This window comes from Dendropsophus ebraccatus, chromosome 1 (genome assembly GCF_027789765.1).
Source record: "Dendropsophus ebraccatus isolate aDenEbr1 chromosome 1, aDenEbr1.pat, whole genome shotgun sequence".
NCBI classification, from domain to species: Eukaryota; Metazoa; Chordata; class Amphibia; order Anura; family Hylidae; genus Dendropsophus; species Dendropsophus ebraccatus.
Window position 1 is genome coordinate 56,329,422 of NC_091454.1, and position 17,655 is coordinate 56,347,076.

Consider the following 17,655-nt stretch of genomic DNA (forward strand, 5'->3'; position numbering starts at 1 on the left):
GAGGTATGGAACCAATTGTCTGCATTTCTATGATTTCTTATGAGAAAATTTGCTTTGGTTTAAGAGTGGATTTGGATTACAAGCACAGTCCCGGAACAAATTATGCTCGTAATCCAAGGCACCACTGTATATATATTTAATTGTGCTTTTTTTTTTGTATTACGAAAAAAGTCTGACTTAGCATATTATAGGTTATCATACATTTTTAGGTCAGTATATTGGGGGACATTTAGCAAGACTATACCAGTTTTAAATAACGTCCTGTCCCCTTTTCTCCAGGTAGATTTATAAGAGGCGTATATCTGGAGCAGGCATTGCAGAATGAATCTTCACCTGCTTGGGAACAGGTGTAGATTTGTACCATGATTTATGCCTGCATGTGGGGGTAAATCATGATAAATCTGGAGAGGGGGGAGGCCACGCTTATTCTCTACCTTGCCACGACACCCCCCCCCCACCCGTCAGGCACCCACTACTGCTGGAGTACACCAGGGGCACAACATTGATAATGTATAGAATGCTGTAATAACTGCTTCCCTAATATAACCTCTGATAAGATTATGCATGTGATCACAGTGTACATAAAGAAGTCACCTTCTTTTACAGCAAAAATTAACACTTTTAGGTTTTAGAAGAAGCTGAGGAGGTTCCATATATACTGTATGTTTGGTATGGACAACGTTCTTTTTAATGGATTTTCTCCGGGAGGTATTGTGCCATTATTGCTTTGGTACTTGTTTTAGCGCTTCAGTGCTTTATTATTTCCCAGGTGCTGAAAGTTGTAATTGATCATATGTACAGTATTTCATTATTAAATTCTATTAAGATATTTAGCTTTGATGTCGAGATTTATAAGATGTGGAGGAGATAAATAAAAGTATGTGCATCAGAATTTTGACAAAACCTGACACATATAAGACAAGTAAGGCGCTGGGTGTGGCTTAGCATAAAGTGGGAGTGGCTTTGGTAAAATTGACGGGGTTTACATACACTAAAACTGCGCCACTTTTCTGTCACATATTTTTGGCTTAGAACCAAGCTAATTTCAAAGTGCTCTAAAATCTAGACTAGACTTTTTTTTTTTGGAACATGTAAGCCCCGCCCCTTTCACTGAGGTCACACCCACTCTCCAATAAGCTGCATAAACATGTCTAAAACACATAAAAAATGGGGTGCAAGTCATGTATGCTACTTTAGGGTCACAAAGTGCACCGTTTCTTTGTGGCACAGGCCATTTTATGTTTCATGCAATATAATTTATAGTTAGACACCTGAAACTCAAGCAATCTTTTTCTTTTTATTAATATAATTTATGCATATTCTATAGACAACATGTTGATTCCAGGTTCCTTATCCTCAATGCATATGTTCATTATGGGCAAATAGACTTGCAGAACAGAACTTGTATTTCTACAGCCCACTTGTAGCCTAGACGCTATAGATGGAGTCATTTACCGTGTCACAACTCTGGTAGGGGTTGTGTAAGGCCTGACCATCATGAGCATTGTTACTGAGTAAACTGGTGATGTCTTCAACAGAATCCCATAGAAAGCTGTGATGGGTGGAAAGTACAGGTGAGAAAGGCTCTGAATGAGGGTCGGAAATTGTGTATGGATTCTCTGGAGACTCCTCACCCCGATTTGGGATGCATATAATGACAAATGTCAAAATATTTAGTATCAGTTCTAAAAACTCAGCCACTGTACAGACAGAGACCCCAATCCAAAGGCCCACTAGTCCTCCGATACTTGAGAACAGGTCTACAAGCTGCAACAACAGAAAAAATATATTTTATATATTCACCTTTGTAAAATAACAAAATAGTCCACAGACTGTGACACAATCATGTCTTTTCTAAACAGTGCTAGTAAGGCTATGTTCACACAACTTTTTTTTGTCTGTTTATAATATTTTAAATTACGTCCGTCATTTTGAGTCCAAAATGACATCCGTTATTTTGAGGATTGGCCGCCCGTCAGTGCAATAACACCTGCTGATACATTATTCTAGGTCAGGTGGACTAATAGGCCTTTGGGTGTGTCTGTAATTGAAAAGTCCATTGAATTTAATAGTAAAGATGGTGAAAAGGCGGTGAAAAAAAAAAACTGTGTGTGTACTAAAAAATAATGTCTGCTGTTTGCAAAAGACTTCCGACAAAAATTGGCGTGACCATTATTTTGACGTCCGCGCAGTTATTTTATAAAATGTGTGCATTGGATGCCCGTCACTCCATTGACTTCAATGCATTGCATTGCCGTCAGTTAAATCACGGCAATAACGGACGTCTTTTTAAATAGAAAAGGCGGATTACTTTTCTCTTTTTTTGATGTTGTGTGAACATACAGTAGGCTAACAATGACAGGAGTAATAGATCATTTATGTGCAATCATGGGCCAAACATATGTATAGTCAATGATATGCTAAGAAAACAATATCATTGGCAGAGTTAGGTGTCTGGTTTTAGTATTTGGTTGGGAATGGGATCAATAACTATTTTTAAGCTATGTTACTGCTACCTAAGTGCCAAAAAATGGCCATCCATCAGTAATGATGGCCACAAATGTTCATGAACATTACTTACGGCCATCATTTAGTGCTAAAATGATGGCCGTCCGGAAAGACAGACATCATCTTTACTTAGTGGGAACATAGCCTTAAAGTGACTCTGTACCCACAAGCTGCCCCCCCCCCCCCCCCCAAACCACTTGTACCTTTGGATAGCTGCATTTAATCCAAGATCTGTCCTAGGGTCCATTCGGCAGGTGATGCAGTTATTGTCCTAAAAAAATACTTTTAAACTTGAAGCCCGTGCCAAACGGGAGTATCTGTGCCCTAACTTTGCACAACCTCCCCACCCTCTTTATCAATAGGAATGCTCCAGGCAGATTGCCTCCTATTCCCGACCTGTGGCAGCCCGGCACATGGGCTGGATCGTTAAGGACCTGTACAATGTTCAGCATGGAGAAAATGTTTCAGTGGCATTCCTAATGATGAAGAGGATGGGGAGGAGGGACGGAGAGGTGGTGCAAAGTTAGGGCACAGATACTCCCGTTTGGCACGGGCTTCAAATTTAAAAGTTGTTTTTTTTAGGGAAATAACTGCATCACCTGCCAAACGGACCGCAGGACAGATCTTGGATTAAAAGCAGCTATCTATAGGTACAAGGGGTTTGGGGGTGTCAGATTGTGGGTACAGAGTCGCATTAATCTAAAAACATCCATTGAGGATTCATGGCTTTTATTATGGGCATTTCCAGAAAGTCTGTCTTTCTGAATCTGGAATCTCACTGGCCCCGGGGCAAGATGTCAAATAGAAAAGACTTGTGGGATTCCTTTTTCACATTGTGATCAACCTGGTAACATTATGTATTCTATTTTAGAGAATTGGAATATAGTGCTTTATGAGGGTGATGGTGCAAATGAGTTCTTTGGCGAAGAAATCTACAGAGTATGCAGAGATTGTGAGTCTTACCTGCATGGATGGGACTTCTTCTATTAGTTCGTAATTTAGCTGCTGGTAATACACCACCACCTTTACTACGTTGTCTCTAGCAAAAAGATAACATCATCATTTAGGAAATCCCTACTTTTATCTTGTTGTGCTCACATGGGGGTAAGTTTGAGTAGATTGATTAGTGGTATTCAGTAACTTCTGAATAGTAAGTTACTAGGTCCCAAAGAAAGACCTAGTAATAAGCTGCTTTAGATAATAAAAGGGTACCTTTGATCTCTATATGTTATAAAAAGAATTATAGATTTGCTTATCTTAATGGGAATGGGATTTTAGCTGCTATTCCCTGTCAGCCCAGAGCACCCGCTCGGCCCACCTAACCTGCCCTCCCAGCCCGCCCACTATGTATATTCATATATGCATAGCTAGGCCGCTTGTTACAGGCTGCTCCCTGCAGTAACCAGCGCCCTAACTATGCATATATGAATATGCATAGTGGGCAGGCCGAGCGGGTGCTCCGGGTGGACGAGGAACGCACAGTACCCGACCCCACAGGATTATGAAGAATGGCACTGCGGTCCTAAGGTAAATAGCGGCTGGCTCATATCAGCAGGTTCACTGGCCCGAACCTGCTGATAGTGCCACTTTAAATTCATTAAAATATATGATTGTTTTATTACATAAAGGAATGGACACATCTACGCATCTGCTACTAGTTGCATAGTATCAATGCTGTGTGAAAGTGAAATTTAATTATTACAACAGTAACATTGTATGGAGTAACTATTATCCTTTCCCATCTTCCTTCCATCCATTTGTCATAGAAATGACTTAATTTTAGGAATGATGACTGTTCACTGAAATGACTGATCTGTTTTGCAATACGACATTTTGTTACTTTGCCCTTGCCAGATGCTTATATTAATAAATTGTATTTAGTCAAAACACTTCATAGGGAGACAGTCTATAAATCTATCAGCGGCTGTACTGTATGTATCTTCGCCCTGGTGTAATGCTAAGAGTGGTGCCTGCTGTTACATAGTTTTATATTATATGGGAATCATAGGTCACTGCGTAATAAAATCTGGACAGACCCACATATTTATGGAAAATACGGCGGAGTCTACTCTACTACTAATGGCAGATTTCTCAGTATGAAGAAAGCACAGTTGGTGGAGGTTAATGTTCAGATATATAATCTAAAAGTTTTATTGTGGATGAAAGCAGGTTGAGAATAAATCACAATGAAGTGAGTTTTACTAGAGTATAAACTAGATACTATATACTGTATACTATAAACTATATACTGTAGAGCCATCTAGACGTTATATATTGTTATGATAAATCCCAGCCCCTGTCTATAGAAACAATATTACAAAGGTATGAGATATCACATCACTCTCTGTCACCACATATCCAAACATGTCATCAATGACTGGAAAATGTTCCCTCCTCCTTCCTATAAGGCTACCATCTTTTACCAGCAGTCACTCACTAAGTAGATGGTGCTAAAAAGGAATACATTTCAGCCTTACCTGATAGTTTGCATATCTTGATATCCTCTCCTACTTCTTTCCAGACGCTTTGAGAAGTCATCCTAATAAAATATATATATCACATAGATAGAGAACACTTGGACACTTAATTCTGCAGACGCTAATGAGGTAGCTTCCCCTGAATAAGCTCAGCTCAGTGCTCTGTTTTCAGTGAATTACGCATTCTCCGTGTCTGTACTAGTAACAGGGGTATAGCTATAGGGGTACAAAGGGTGTGGTTGCGCGTGGGCTCAGGTCTCATTAAGTCTCATTTCCTCATATAAAGAGGTATTACCAAAAAACACAACAAAGCACTAAGAATCAGAATGCTGGGTATGTACACTTTACATTTTTTTTTTTTGCACAGTACTGTACCTTGACATATTCTGGAATGGATGTGAATGGGACCTTACTCTACCTCAACTGTGAGTGAACATGGCTCTTAGGTGCTGGGTCCCTATAGCAGTTACTGTGTTTGTTACCCTATTAGTTATGTCCCTAAAGCAAAGTTATTATTGAATGATATTAATATAGTATACCTAAAGGTGTACTCCAGTGAAAAATCATTTTTAATAAATCAATTGATGTTAGAAAGTTATACAGATGACTTCTAGTTGAAAATCGCCAATCTCCCAGTACTTATTAGCTGTTGTATGTCCTGCAGGAAGTGGTTTATTCTTTCCAGTTTGACATGGTGCTCCCTGCTGCCACCTCTGTCCATGTCAGGAACTGTCATGAGCAGCAGTAAATCCCCATAAAAACTCACCTGCTTTGGACAGGTGGCAGCGGAGAGCACTGTTTCAGACTGGAAAGAATACACCACTTTCTACAGTACATACAGCAGCTGATAAGTACAGGAAGACTTGAGATTTTTAAATAGGAATAACTTACAAATATGTATAAGTTTCTGGCAGCAGATAATTTTTTGCTGGAGTATCCTTTGGGCAACTTATTTCACTTTTCTCATATGTCTACAATTATTGAGGCAAACTTACCAAGTATGTATTGCTGGGCCATTGGGAGGAAGACAGAGTAAGTTCAAAAATCTCCTCACTATTAACAGAAATACAAGTCACCATCATTGTCATCATCTACTTTTATTATAACACAGATAGTATAACAACTGCTACTGACTTTTGTGTCCTAGTCTTATATCTTGCCATATACTTTCTGTTATAAATAATATGCAGGATCTTATTATAGGTGATACTGTGAATAATCTGTGGGGTGTTATTGTAGGTGATACTGTGAATAATCTGCGGGATCTTATTGTAGGTGATACTGTGAATAATCTGTGGGGTGTTATTGTAGGTGATACTGTGAATAATCTGCAGGATCTTATTGTAGGTGATTCTGTGAATAATATGCGGGATCCTATTGTAGGTGATACTGTGAATAATCAGCGGGATCTTATTGTAGGTGATATTGTGAATAATCAGCTGGATCTTATTGTAGGTGATACTGTGAATAATCTGCGGGATCTTATTGTAGGTGATACTTTGAATAATCGGTGAGATCTTATTGTAGGTGATACTGTGAATAATATTTGGATCCAGGGGCGTAGCTAGGGGTACTGCCTAGGGGGAGCGAGTGAGTCTCAGAGGGCCCCAACCGATTATATTACCCATAGGGAACCTCAGTAGATGACAATGCTTTCTGAATAATAATGGGTATTTTCCACTACATTATTCATAGCGAACAGGGACTGAGAACAGTGGAAAAGACTTTCTACATTTCACATAAATAACCATGTAAAAATTAAAGGGGTTATCCAGCATTGCAAAAACATAGCTGCCTTTTTCCAGAAACAGCGCCACTCTCCTCCAAAGCCTGGATATGGTAGTGCAGCTCAGTTCCACTGAAAGAGAATGAAATCAAGTTGTAATACCACAAACAACATAGAGGAAGCTATGGTGCTGTTTCTGTTTTTTAATTAGCCATCCATTTATCCATTTTTCTATCTCTTTATCTTATGTCTGTCTGTCTAATATCTGTTGGGCAGCATGAGGACTACACCATAGCTGATGGTCAATGACCAAATTAGCAACAACCCAAGGGTATACCTGCAATACTAATAAAGTAAATGTAAAGTAATAGTACAAATGCTGGGTGATAACAATAAATAGTCCCATGCAGTTCAAGGCAACTTTACTAAATAACCTACTGTATATACAAAAAAAACAGAACTGTAGTCTTCTGATGACAACTCTCATCACGAGTGACATCACTTCTGTCCCACAGCTCTAAGGGAGGGAATGGCCTCTTGTGGCCACAACAGTGATTGGCAGGGTTGAGAGCCAATGCTCTCCTCGCCTTGTCAATCACCCTATCGCATTTAACTGTATGTTATCCTGGCATACAAGCACAGCTAAATGGTTTGATACAACCAGGGGCGTAGCTAAGATTCATGGGGCCCCATAGCAAAAAACTGTATGGGGCCCCCCTTCTATATATATATATATATACGGTGATGTGGCAAAAAAAAAATTCTCTTGGGGCCAGAGGCAGAATCCTGCAGGCTGCCACAACAGTGACTGTCAGAGGAGAAAGCCAATGTCTGCTTGTTCTGTCCATCCACTGTATTTAACTATAACAGCATATTAGGAGCCTCATGGTTATATACATAGGTGCAGCAGCAGACTACCTTTTGCTTAACCCTTTATTTACTGCAGTATGTAAGTGACCCAGTGTTCTCTTACATGCTGTAACACAAACAAAGGGTTAATGCAGAAGACAATTAGCTCTCTCCTGCTACTCCTGCACTGATAACCCCTGACTTCTGCAGGAGCTCAAAGGTCAGAGGTTATCAGAGAGCTAATTGTCTTGAGCTTATATTAACCCTTTGTTTGTGTTGCAGCATGTAAAAGAACATTGGGTCACTTACACACTGCAGTACATAAGGGGTTTAGCAAAAGGACACAGGAGGCTCTTATCTTCCCTGGGCCCCCTCCCTTCACGGCCCCATAGCAACCGCCTTCCCTGCCTCTATAGTAGCTACGCCACTGGATACAACATTCGGTAGCTGTGTGGGCCCCCCAGAAGCACTGGTTGCTGGCCAGGGGCCACCTACAGCCAATAGACATTTGTTAAGCCTGTCTGTAAAAGCAATAGCAATAGCTTTTGCGGATAGCATTAACTGGCAAACTCTTCAGTGGGCCCCCTGCCTGTGTGGGCCCGGGAGCGGCCGCCCCCTCTGCCCCCACCAAATTACGCTACTGTTTGGATCTTATTGTAGGTGATACTGTGGATAATCTGCGGGGTCTTATTGTAGGTGGTACTGTGAATAATATGCGGGACCCTATTGTAGGTGATACTGTGAATAATATTTGGATCTTATTGTAGGTGATACTGTGAATAATATGTGGGATCTTATTGTAGGTGATACTGTGAATAATATGTGCGATCTTATTGTAGGTGATACTGTGTATAATATGGGATCTTATTGTAGGTGATACTGTGTATAATATGGGGTCTTATTGTAGGTGATACTGTGAATAATATGCAGGATCTTATTGTAGGTGATACTGTGAATAATATGTGAGATCTTATTGTAGGTGATACTGTGTATAATATGGGATCTTATTGTAGTTGATACTGTGAATAATATGCAGGATCTTATTGTAGGTGATACTGTGAATAATATGTGGGATCTTATTGTAGGTGATACTGTGTATAATATGGGATCTTATTGTAGGTGATACTGTGAATAATATGCAGGATCTTATTGTAGGTGATACTGTGAATAATATGCAGGATCTTATTGTAGGTGATACTGTGAATAATATGTGGGATCTTATTGTAGGTGATACTGTGAATAATATGTGGGATCTTATTGTAGGTGATACTATGTATAATATGGGATCTTATTGTAGGTGATACTGTGTATAATATGGGATCTTATTGTAGGTGATACTGTGAATAATATGTGAGATCTTATTGTAGGTGATACTGTGTATAATATGGGATCTTATTGTAGGTGATACTGTGAATAATATGCAGGATCTTATTGTAGGTGATACTGTGAATAATATGTGGAATCTTATTGTAGGTGATACTGTGTATAATATGGGATCTTATTGTAGGTGATACTGTGAATAATATGTGAGATCTTATTGTAGGTGATACTGTGTATAATATGGTATCTTATTGTAGGTGATACTGTGTATAATATGTGAGATCTTATTGTAGGTAATACTGTGAATAATATGTGGATCCTATTGTATGTGATACTTACTCACACTGGAGCGGACAGTGGCATTTGAGTTGGTCGTGGGAGAGTTTATATTCATACATCACCACACAGTTATCTGTGGAGGGAAGGCACCATGCCAGGTTACTGGGTGGGTTTTGCCATTATGTAACCTAGTGAGGGTGTAGTATCTGGGTATATATATATATACTTACTCACAGAGGGCTCACTGATATTACACAAAGGTACGTCAAGCTCGGGGGGTGCTGGGAATTCCCACACTCTGCAGCCACAATTCTTGATCATCTTGGTCTGAGCACAGCTCTTCTTGCAAGCCTGGAGTCAAGTGCAAATGTACATAATTGTATGACATATCATATACACAACTAGACTTCAAAGCTGGATTTATGGCTTCCTTCCTTCTTCTCCAGTTATGATCATGGACAATAGTGTAAGTTCCAAGAGATCTCTGCTTTTGCCCTTATATGGCATCACTTTGTCTTATTGGGTGAGAATATGGTAAGACGTGTTCTCCTGTCCTGGGTCTTTGCCTAGCCTGTACACAGAAATTGCTCTCTTTTTTTACACCCACCTGTTGTGATTTTTTTTTTTTTTTTTTAAGAAATCAACAGGGGCTGTGATCACAAGCAGTTTTGCAATATACATGCTTTTTTAAGTTTCTTATATTTAAATCATCGTTATACATATGGCCAAACTGTGGTTTATGCCAATATTTGGTCTTTTCTCTGTTCAAAAAAAGAGACCAAACACAGGAAGTCCTTTGCACGCTCATGCAAGGAAAGACACCTGTTCATCATGCAGTATGTATATTAACTGAGGGCAATTAACTTTTGGTAATTATATTACCAGCTATGCAGCTTACCAGGAGACAATGCTCTTTATTATGCAACAATTCAATTAGTATAATGTCACTATGAGGTTTTAGTGCTGTGTGAGAGCTGAATAGGAGAGCTGAACATACAATGCAGGAACCCCCAGGGTTCTCTGCTACTGAGTGTGGATGTGCAGCAGCTGTACAGCAGCAGGGAGACACCTAGTGGCCATATGTATAACATTAATTTAAACATAGAAAATTAAGAAAAATAAAGCAAGTATATTACAAAACTGCTGTGAAAATGCTGTGACTTTAATAATGATTATGTAGAATGATTACATTGTTATTATTTCTATTTAGGCCTCTCCACGCTGCGTTGCTGTTAACTTTAATATCTCCTGGCAATGGCTGTCCAGTTACCTTATATATTATAATGCTGTACTGATATATTGACCTCTGTCCTTTAAAATACCATTTATTGGTTCAATGAAAAGATGATGTGAAGCGTAAAACTAGTTATAAACTGTAATCCCAAACTGAAATACTGCAACATACCCTGTGAAAGTGTGAGGTGCACCGCTCTACTGGTGATGCGTGGGACTTTGCTAATTTGGGCTATTCAGCACAAGGCACTCCAGCCATATATTACTGATGATTGATTTTGTCTGCTAATGCCTTTTCCAGGAAAAAGGTGCTGACGTGGACTGGCAGTACTATGTCTATCACTACCGTGTTGCTGCGGGGCTCAGATGATTATTCTGGTAGGGCTCATGCTCATTATTAGACTACATGTGACTCTGATAACACTTTGCTGTGATTAGTCAGGCCTTGCTGTGATCCATGCAGACCATGGATGACAGACAAGAGAGATGGGGGTGGGGATGGTAGAGGTCATATGCCGGTGTCTATGGAGACTAGGATAAGGCTAGGACAGGTTACCACTTTCTGATGGGGCTGAGGTGGGGAGGCAAGCACCCTAATGTCCCATAATGACAGGGAAAAATATAAGGAGGATAACCAAGATGCCTCATACAGGGGCATGAGATATTGCCATCTTAGATATTCATGACATATATACAGGATATGCCATAAATGTTGGATAGTTGTGGATCTCTGTCCAGCCTGGTGATATGGCCATCAAATCCGGGTAAATAGTGAATTAAGAATGAGTTTGTATGGGCAATAAATGGGCAGGGTTGTACTCTGTAAAATTGTTGTGGTATCAGCATATCTATTTGTTTGGCTCTTCTGGGGAAGTATTCGGCGCAGATTGGGTGTAATATCTGGCCTTTATTGTGGTCTAACCATAGGGGTAGTCTGAGACATGCACAATGGTACTTGTTTGGCACTGGCAAGTAAAATGGGTACCCTATAGTAATATTTTGTTGGCACTGCTATGAAGGGGTAACATGGGCACTGCCCTGTAGTATTTGTTTGCCAAGTAAATTTACTCACATACTGAAAACAGACACAGATGGGACTAAATCCTCAAGAATACTGCTGAAATACAACTGCCATACCAAAGGTACTGCACCACTATGGCTACTACTACCACCACATCCAATGTTTATCTACTAAAGATAAAAGCAATAGAAGATGATCAGATGCTCATTCATTAGTATTATACTCACTTCTCTACTGTAGTCTGTACCATAAACATCAGTATAATAGTTTCTTATGCTTTGGCCACTACTACAGCGACTGTTGTAAGGTTCTTCCAAGCGTTTGACGTGAACCTGTCATAAAGAGACTGAGACTGAGAAGAGGTTGTTTTATATGATGAATTTAATGTGAATGCTGTATTATGTCTGATAGACCAAGGAAAAGTACAATATAATAAAGTTAAAGGGGTACTCAGCGACATTTCCCCCCCCAGATCAACTGGTGTCAGAAAGTTATACAGATTCATAAATTATTTCTATTTAAAAATCTCAAACCTTCGGTTACTTATCAGCTGCTGTATGTCCTGCAGGAAGTGGTATATTCTCTCCAGTCCGACACAGTGCTCTTTACCGCCACCTCTGTTCGTGACAGGAACTGTCCAAAGCAGAAGAGTATAACTTTCTGACACCAGTTGATTTGAAAACACCTTTTTCTTCCTGCCAGAGTAACCCTTTAACCCCTAGACGACCCTAGACGTACAGTTACGCCATGGAAGTCTGTCACCAGATGACCCTGGACGTAACTGTATGTCCTGGGTGTTTCTCCTGCTATGAAGCATGCTTCATAGGAGGTGGGGGCTGGCCGCAGTGAGCAGCCAGCACCTTACCGCTAATGACAGGCTGCAGCGATCGCGCTGCAGCGCGACATTAACTCCTTAAACGGCGTGAGGGTCCTGATCGCTGTATCGGACCGCCGGAGGTCTCTCACCTTCCTCCGTGCGGTCCGATCGGCGATCTGCTCACTGATTTTGCACAGGCAGGCTCAATGAGCAGATCGCCTATCACACTGATCAATGCTATGCCTATGGCACAGCAGTGATTAGTGTGAATAATCACACTAATGTATGTACAAGTCCCCCAAAGGGACTTCAAATGTGTGTAAAAAAAAAGTTAAAAACACAAATACACTACCCCAAAGCCCCTCCCCCAATAAAAGTTTAAATCACCCACCTTTCCCATTATATAAATAAAACATATAAAAATAAATAAATAAACATATAATATACCGTAGCGTGCGTAATTGTCCGATCTATTAAAATATAACAAGCGTCATTGTGAACAGCGAATGGCGTACTTGAAAAGAGGGAAAAAAGTGAGTGGATTACCGATTTGATGTTACTCTATATATGAAAAAATTAATAAAAAGTGACACCCCATACAGCCCTGTAGGTGAAAAAATAAAACCGTTATAAGCGTCACAATAGGCCCATTTTATTAATAACTTATTGCCAAAAAAATAATTTCATAAAAAAAAAATATATAACATTAGAGAATCTGTGTAAACCTGCATATGTTTCTGTTCGGACTGACCTATAGAATAATAGTATCATGTTGTTTTTACCATATATTGCATTACGTAGACACAGGAACCCCCCAAACGTTACCATATTGCATTCTTTTTACGATTTCACCTATTTATATCTTCATAAATAATAATTTTGGAATTCTGTCATACATGTTATGGTAAAATGAAAGACGCCATTACAAAGTACAACTATTCCTGTAAAAAACAAGACCTTACATGGCGCTGTAGATAGAAAACTGAAAGTGCTAGAGCTCTTAGAAGGGGAGGAGGGAAAAACGAGTCCTGTCCTGGTATTGGCATTCGTATATGTCACACTGTTTTCTTTACACTTTGAAGCAGAGTCTTACATTTCACATGTAGCTGGAACATTGGCATAACAAGTAATTGTGACGGTAAAAAAGAAAAGTTGAGGAGTTATTGAAGCTATTTATATGTATAGAACATACTATTATTTAGAGAAATTCAGTCATTCTGTAACCTCTCTTAGAAAAAAAACATTTCATACCTTCACTATGCCTATGTCTGATTCCTGTCCAGGGGGAACATTTACTCCCTCGTCCTCAGGGAACGGCATCTTGCCTTGTCCGTGCAGGACCACTCTCAGCCCAGCGGCTGTGCTCAGGCTACTGATGTACTCATGCTGCTCAATATAGAGCTCCATCGTCAGACCTGCCAGAAAAACATGAGCAGTCACTATGTATTACTAGAGTGGGATGATGACTGGACACATGGAATACATACTGAAAATATATTAAATCCTTACATAAAATGTTACAGAAAGCAGCGTAAAATAAGTTGGATATGTACTTGTTTTCCTGAAGTCTTATATATTGTTATATTGACTAAGCTCCAGTACATCACAATGCTTCTTAATTCTCATTACATGGAAATTGATGCAGGAGGTCTACAGAGATAACTAGTAGAACTGGCACAATAGATCTTCTATTACTACTTCTCGGTACAACTACAGGGGTATTCCCATCTGATGGTCATATTCCCTTATCCACTGGGGCCCCCACCAATCCAGAAAACAGAGACAAAATTGGCCATGGAATGAATGGTGTGCATCATGGGGGAGATTTATTAAACTGGTGTAAAGCAAAACTGGCTCAGTTGCCCCTAGCAACCAATCAGATTCCACCTTTCATTCCTCACAGATTCTTCGAAAAATGAAAGGTGAAATCTGATTGGTTGCTAGGGGCAACTGAGCCAGTTTTACTTTACACCAGTTTGATAAATCTCCTCCCATGTGTTCCATTTGTTCTCTATGGGTCTGCCAAACATTTCTGAGTTCAGCCCTTGGCAATGTTTGGTGACCCTATAGAAAATGATTGGATTGCCGGCTGCACATGCACAGTGCGCACCATTTACTTCTGGGACTATTTTTCCCCCATTGTTGAGATCAATTAAGGATACCCTCACTGATCAGCTTGTTATTCCATATCCTGTGGGTATGGAATACCTCTATAATTCAATACCCATAATTACTTAATCTTCTAATTCTACGATCATCGAAAAAAAGTTTAATATGACATTACCATAACTGAAGCCAGCCTTGGTGGCATTTAGGACCTCATCTTCCTTCCTTGCCAAATGACTTCTTCCATTGAAGGTATAACAATTCCCAAGCTTGGGATTCAAGAAAGGAGTGAAGAAGCTGAAAGACAGAAGTTATGGAATTATGCAATGTTTTGGCCTGACTGCAACATTCTCCTGAATATATATTAAAATACACAGCAAGGGAAAACATAACATGGAGGGATCGGGTGCAGCTACTATAGGGCCCATGAGAAGAGGAGGTCCAGTTCTGGCTACCTCCATAAAAGCAGTATTATCAAACAAGTGGGTGAGGTGAAAAGAACTGTAAGGGGTTATTCAGAATTAGAAAACATAGCTGCTTTCTTCCAGAAACAGCACCACACTTGTTTTCGGGTTTGTGTGGGATTGTGGCTCAAATTCATTGACGCAAATGGAGCCAACTTGTAAAAACACACTTAACCTGAGAACAGATGTGAAGCCTCTTTGAGAATTCAGAGAATTAAAACTTTTTTCCAAGGGGAATTACACTCAAACATAACTTTTGATATGTTGCTTCCCATGATGAGAATTACATTTCCTTCTATTCTTGTTATTATCTATTATCAGTCTCCTTCCCTCTGTTCTGAGTTGCTGCTTTCCACTGAAGGCACAAAAATCTTTGTGTCAGCCTTTCTCTCCATCTCCCCCTCCTCCCCCTCCCCCTCCCCCCATACCTTCTGAGACAACTGACTGGCTTTATCTGCAACATTGTAGCTTCTTTGTAATGCTGGGAGGGTTAATCATAGTGAGTTTATTAGCAGTTTAACCTCAGAATAACCCTTACAGTATTACAAAGAAGCTACAATGTTGCAGATAAAGCCTGACAGGGACTTGTTTACATCATCTGTCTCAGAAGGGAGGAGGGAGGAGGGGAGACAGAGAGAAAAGCTCACACATAGCTTTTTGTGTTTTCAGAAGAAAGCAACTGAGAACTGGGGGAAGGAGACTGAATAGATAATAACAAGTATAGAAGGAATTATTGGTCTCACCATGGACAGCATCATATCAAAAGTCATGTTTGAGTGGAATAAGGGCATGTTCACATGGGACTGAAATGTTGCAGTTTTGTTTTAGACTTCCTTATTGAAGCTAATTAGAAACATCCACAGAAAACCTAAAGTATTGAAGCACTGAACACACCCATAAAAGGGCACTGTCATTAATAAAAATAAAAAAACAACAACTTGACATATTTAAGAGAGATCTCAGCCACACACAGAAAGTGGTGAGAGACATATAGATAAGTCTTGACCAATCAAAGTCTGGGTAAGACCCCCACCAATCACTAAAAGGAGCAAGAAGAAGTGAGCCACTAAATGTGGATTCTATAGCAAGTCTTTGGATCTGCTGCAGAAAGACAGACTTGGGGAGACAAGCACTTAGCTGAGTGCTTCTCTATGACATGTCAAAAGTTTGTTTTTCTTTTTTTAACAGCGATTCTTTACAAAGTCATAAGAAGATAGAAGATATGTGCGGCTGAAATAGGCAATGTATTATTTTAATATGTTGATCCAACATCTCCGTACCACTGTTTGATTTTGGGTGGAGTGCCCTTTTACATGTTACATTTTTCAGCACAGACAAAATGCCTTACAGGGATCTGGCAGAGGATACAAGGTCAATAATAACAAATCTTCTCTGACATGTTCCACTATATATCAATGTGCATCGTGAAATGTGCAGTCTTATAGAACATTTTGTGAACAAGGAAACTGCAAGTCACTCTTTTATGTTTTGGCTCTTAATTAAAATCCTTATGGGTTTAGTTATATAATCACTCTTGGGGTGTGTCTTCATAAGGTAAAACATTTAAGGTTCTATATTGGAACCATTGTAAAACCATCACAGTCATTTGTCCCCTGAGTGAATGGAGATCTTGACTGCAGCTCGATTTATTGTCACTAGGACTTCTGAGCACTGCCGGGCATTAGGCTATGTTTGAAAGTCCTATAGAGTGGTTGCTGAGCATGCTCACTGCAGCTTCATTTACCCAGAGACAATTGGGGTGTGAGTAATCAGACCCCCACTAATCACATACCCTCTTCAGGTCTTGCATTTTTATTCTATATTCTATGTGGTTCTGTTTTTACTGTGCTTACCTTTCATTGCAGGATTCATCGTGGAAGACGCAGGAAATCAGCATGTCTTCTAGCCGGTGTCCTAAGGCCATCTGCTCCTGGGTACTTAGCTGAGACATGGCAAAAGCAAAGTTCCTTTCCCTTGTATTACTGAGTAGCCCATATTCCCTTTCATGATCCGATATCAATGACAACTGTTCGTAAAGAGCTTTGTATCTCGATGAATTAAGCTGGGACTTACGAGCACGATTAAGATTGCAGAAAGTGATGGCTGGAAAAGGAAGCCTGGCGCTGTTTACAAGTGTGACCTTCTCTTGTGTGGGATATTGCAGGTAGGTAGCAGTTAGCTGACTGCACTGCCATAACATGCAGCCTAATACCAGAAACACAAACGCTGCCCAACAGCAGCTCCTCCATCGGTTCTTTGAATGTATGATGTTTGGCACGCCATGAGCACTAGTGTTGCGAAGAGTATGACTGCATATTGAGCGTAAAGAAGTCCTCTGCTGCCATCCCATGATTTTCTGCATAAAATAAGTTATGGTGATGCCTTTAATGGGATTCTTTGTCCAGTAGTGGAATGGTAAAATGTGTAGTCGCAGAGCTAAGGCTATGGTTTATATAGCCTAATCTATGTTAATTGATGGCATTGACGTCCCAGGAGAACAATTCCTACTGATAATTAGCAGACAGGTAATTAAAACTGAAAGCTGCTGTCAATGAGACTTTACTGGTCTAAGCACAGGGAAATTACATCTATAAGCTTAGGGTTGTGTGCCAGTAATAAACAATATTTGGCCCTTGCAGCTAAATCAAAGCAACTTTCCAGTTCTCCTTAAAAATTAGACATTAAATTCAGTTAAAATACTTAATGCTTCCCTTTTACATATTCCGGCTATGGTCCCCTCTGTTCTATGTAGCCTCTTCATTCATTGCAGAGCATCCAGACCTGAACCGAAGCAGGAGCTAGGGGAGGTTAAAAGGGTTATCCAGTGCTACAAAAACATGGCCCCTTTTGCACCA

The 17,655-nt window shown here is 40.0% G+C and overlaps 1 protein-coding gene across 1 annotated transcript; it reads right to left on the reverse strand.

Moving 5' to 3' along the window:
• Positions 1-1,278: 1,278 nt before the first annotated feature.
• On the reverse strand, positions 1,279-17,289 carry LOC138773988 (amiloride-sensitive sodium channel subunit alpha-like). The gene is made up of 10 exons (XM_069954533.1): positions 16,654-17,289; positions 14,515-14,633; positions 13,482-13,645; positions 11,641-11,745; positions 9,390-9,510; positions 9,220-9,292; positions 5,981-6,038; positions 4,986-5,047; positions 3,472-3,547; positions 1,279-1,767 (listed from the first exon to the last, which is right to left on the reverse strand). The coding sequence occupies exons 1-10, from the start codon at positions 17,160-17,162 to the stop codon at positions 1,429-1,431; spliced, it is 1,626 nt and encodes a 541-aa protein (XP_069810634.1). The 5' UTR covers positions 17,163-17,289; the 3' UTR covers positions 1,279-1,428.
• Positions 17,290-17,655: the final 366 nt, after the last annotated feature.

Excerpts from the sequence above, each read along its gene's own strand:
- LOC138773988 (XM_069954533.1), bottom strand. The coding sequence starts at position 17,162 with ATGCAGAAAATCATGGGATGGCAGCAGAGGACTTCTTTACGCTCAATA. Across the intron at positions 6,039-9,219 it reads CACTGTCCGCTCCAGTGTGA|TGAGGAGATTTTTGAACTTA; the intron begins GTAAGTATCACA and ends TTCTGTTAATAG. Across the intron at positions 3,548-4,985 it reads CAAGATATGCAAACTATCAG|AGACAACGTAGTAAAGGTGG; the intron begins GTAAGGCTGAAA and ends TCTTTTTGCTAG.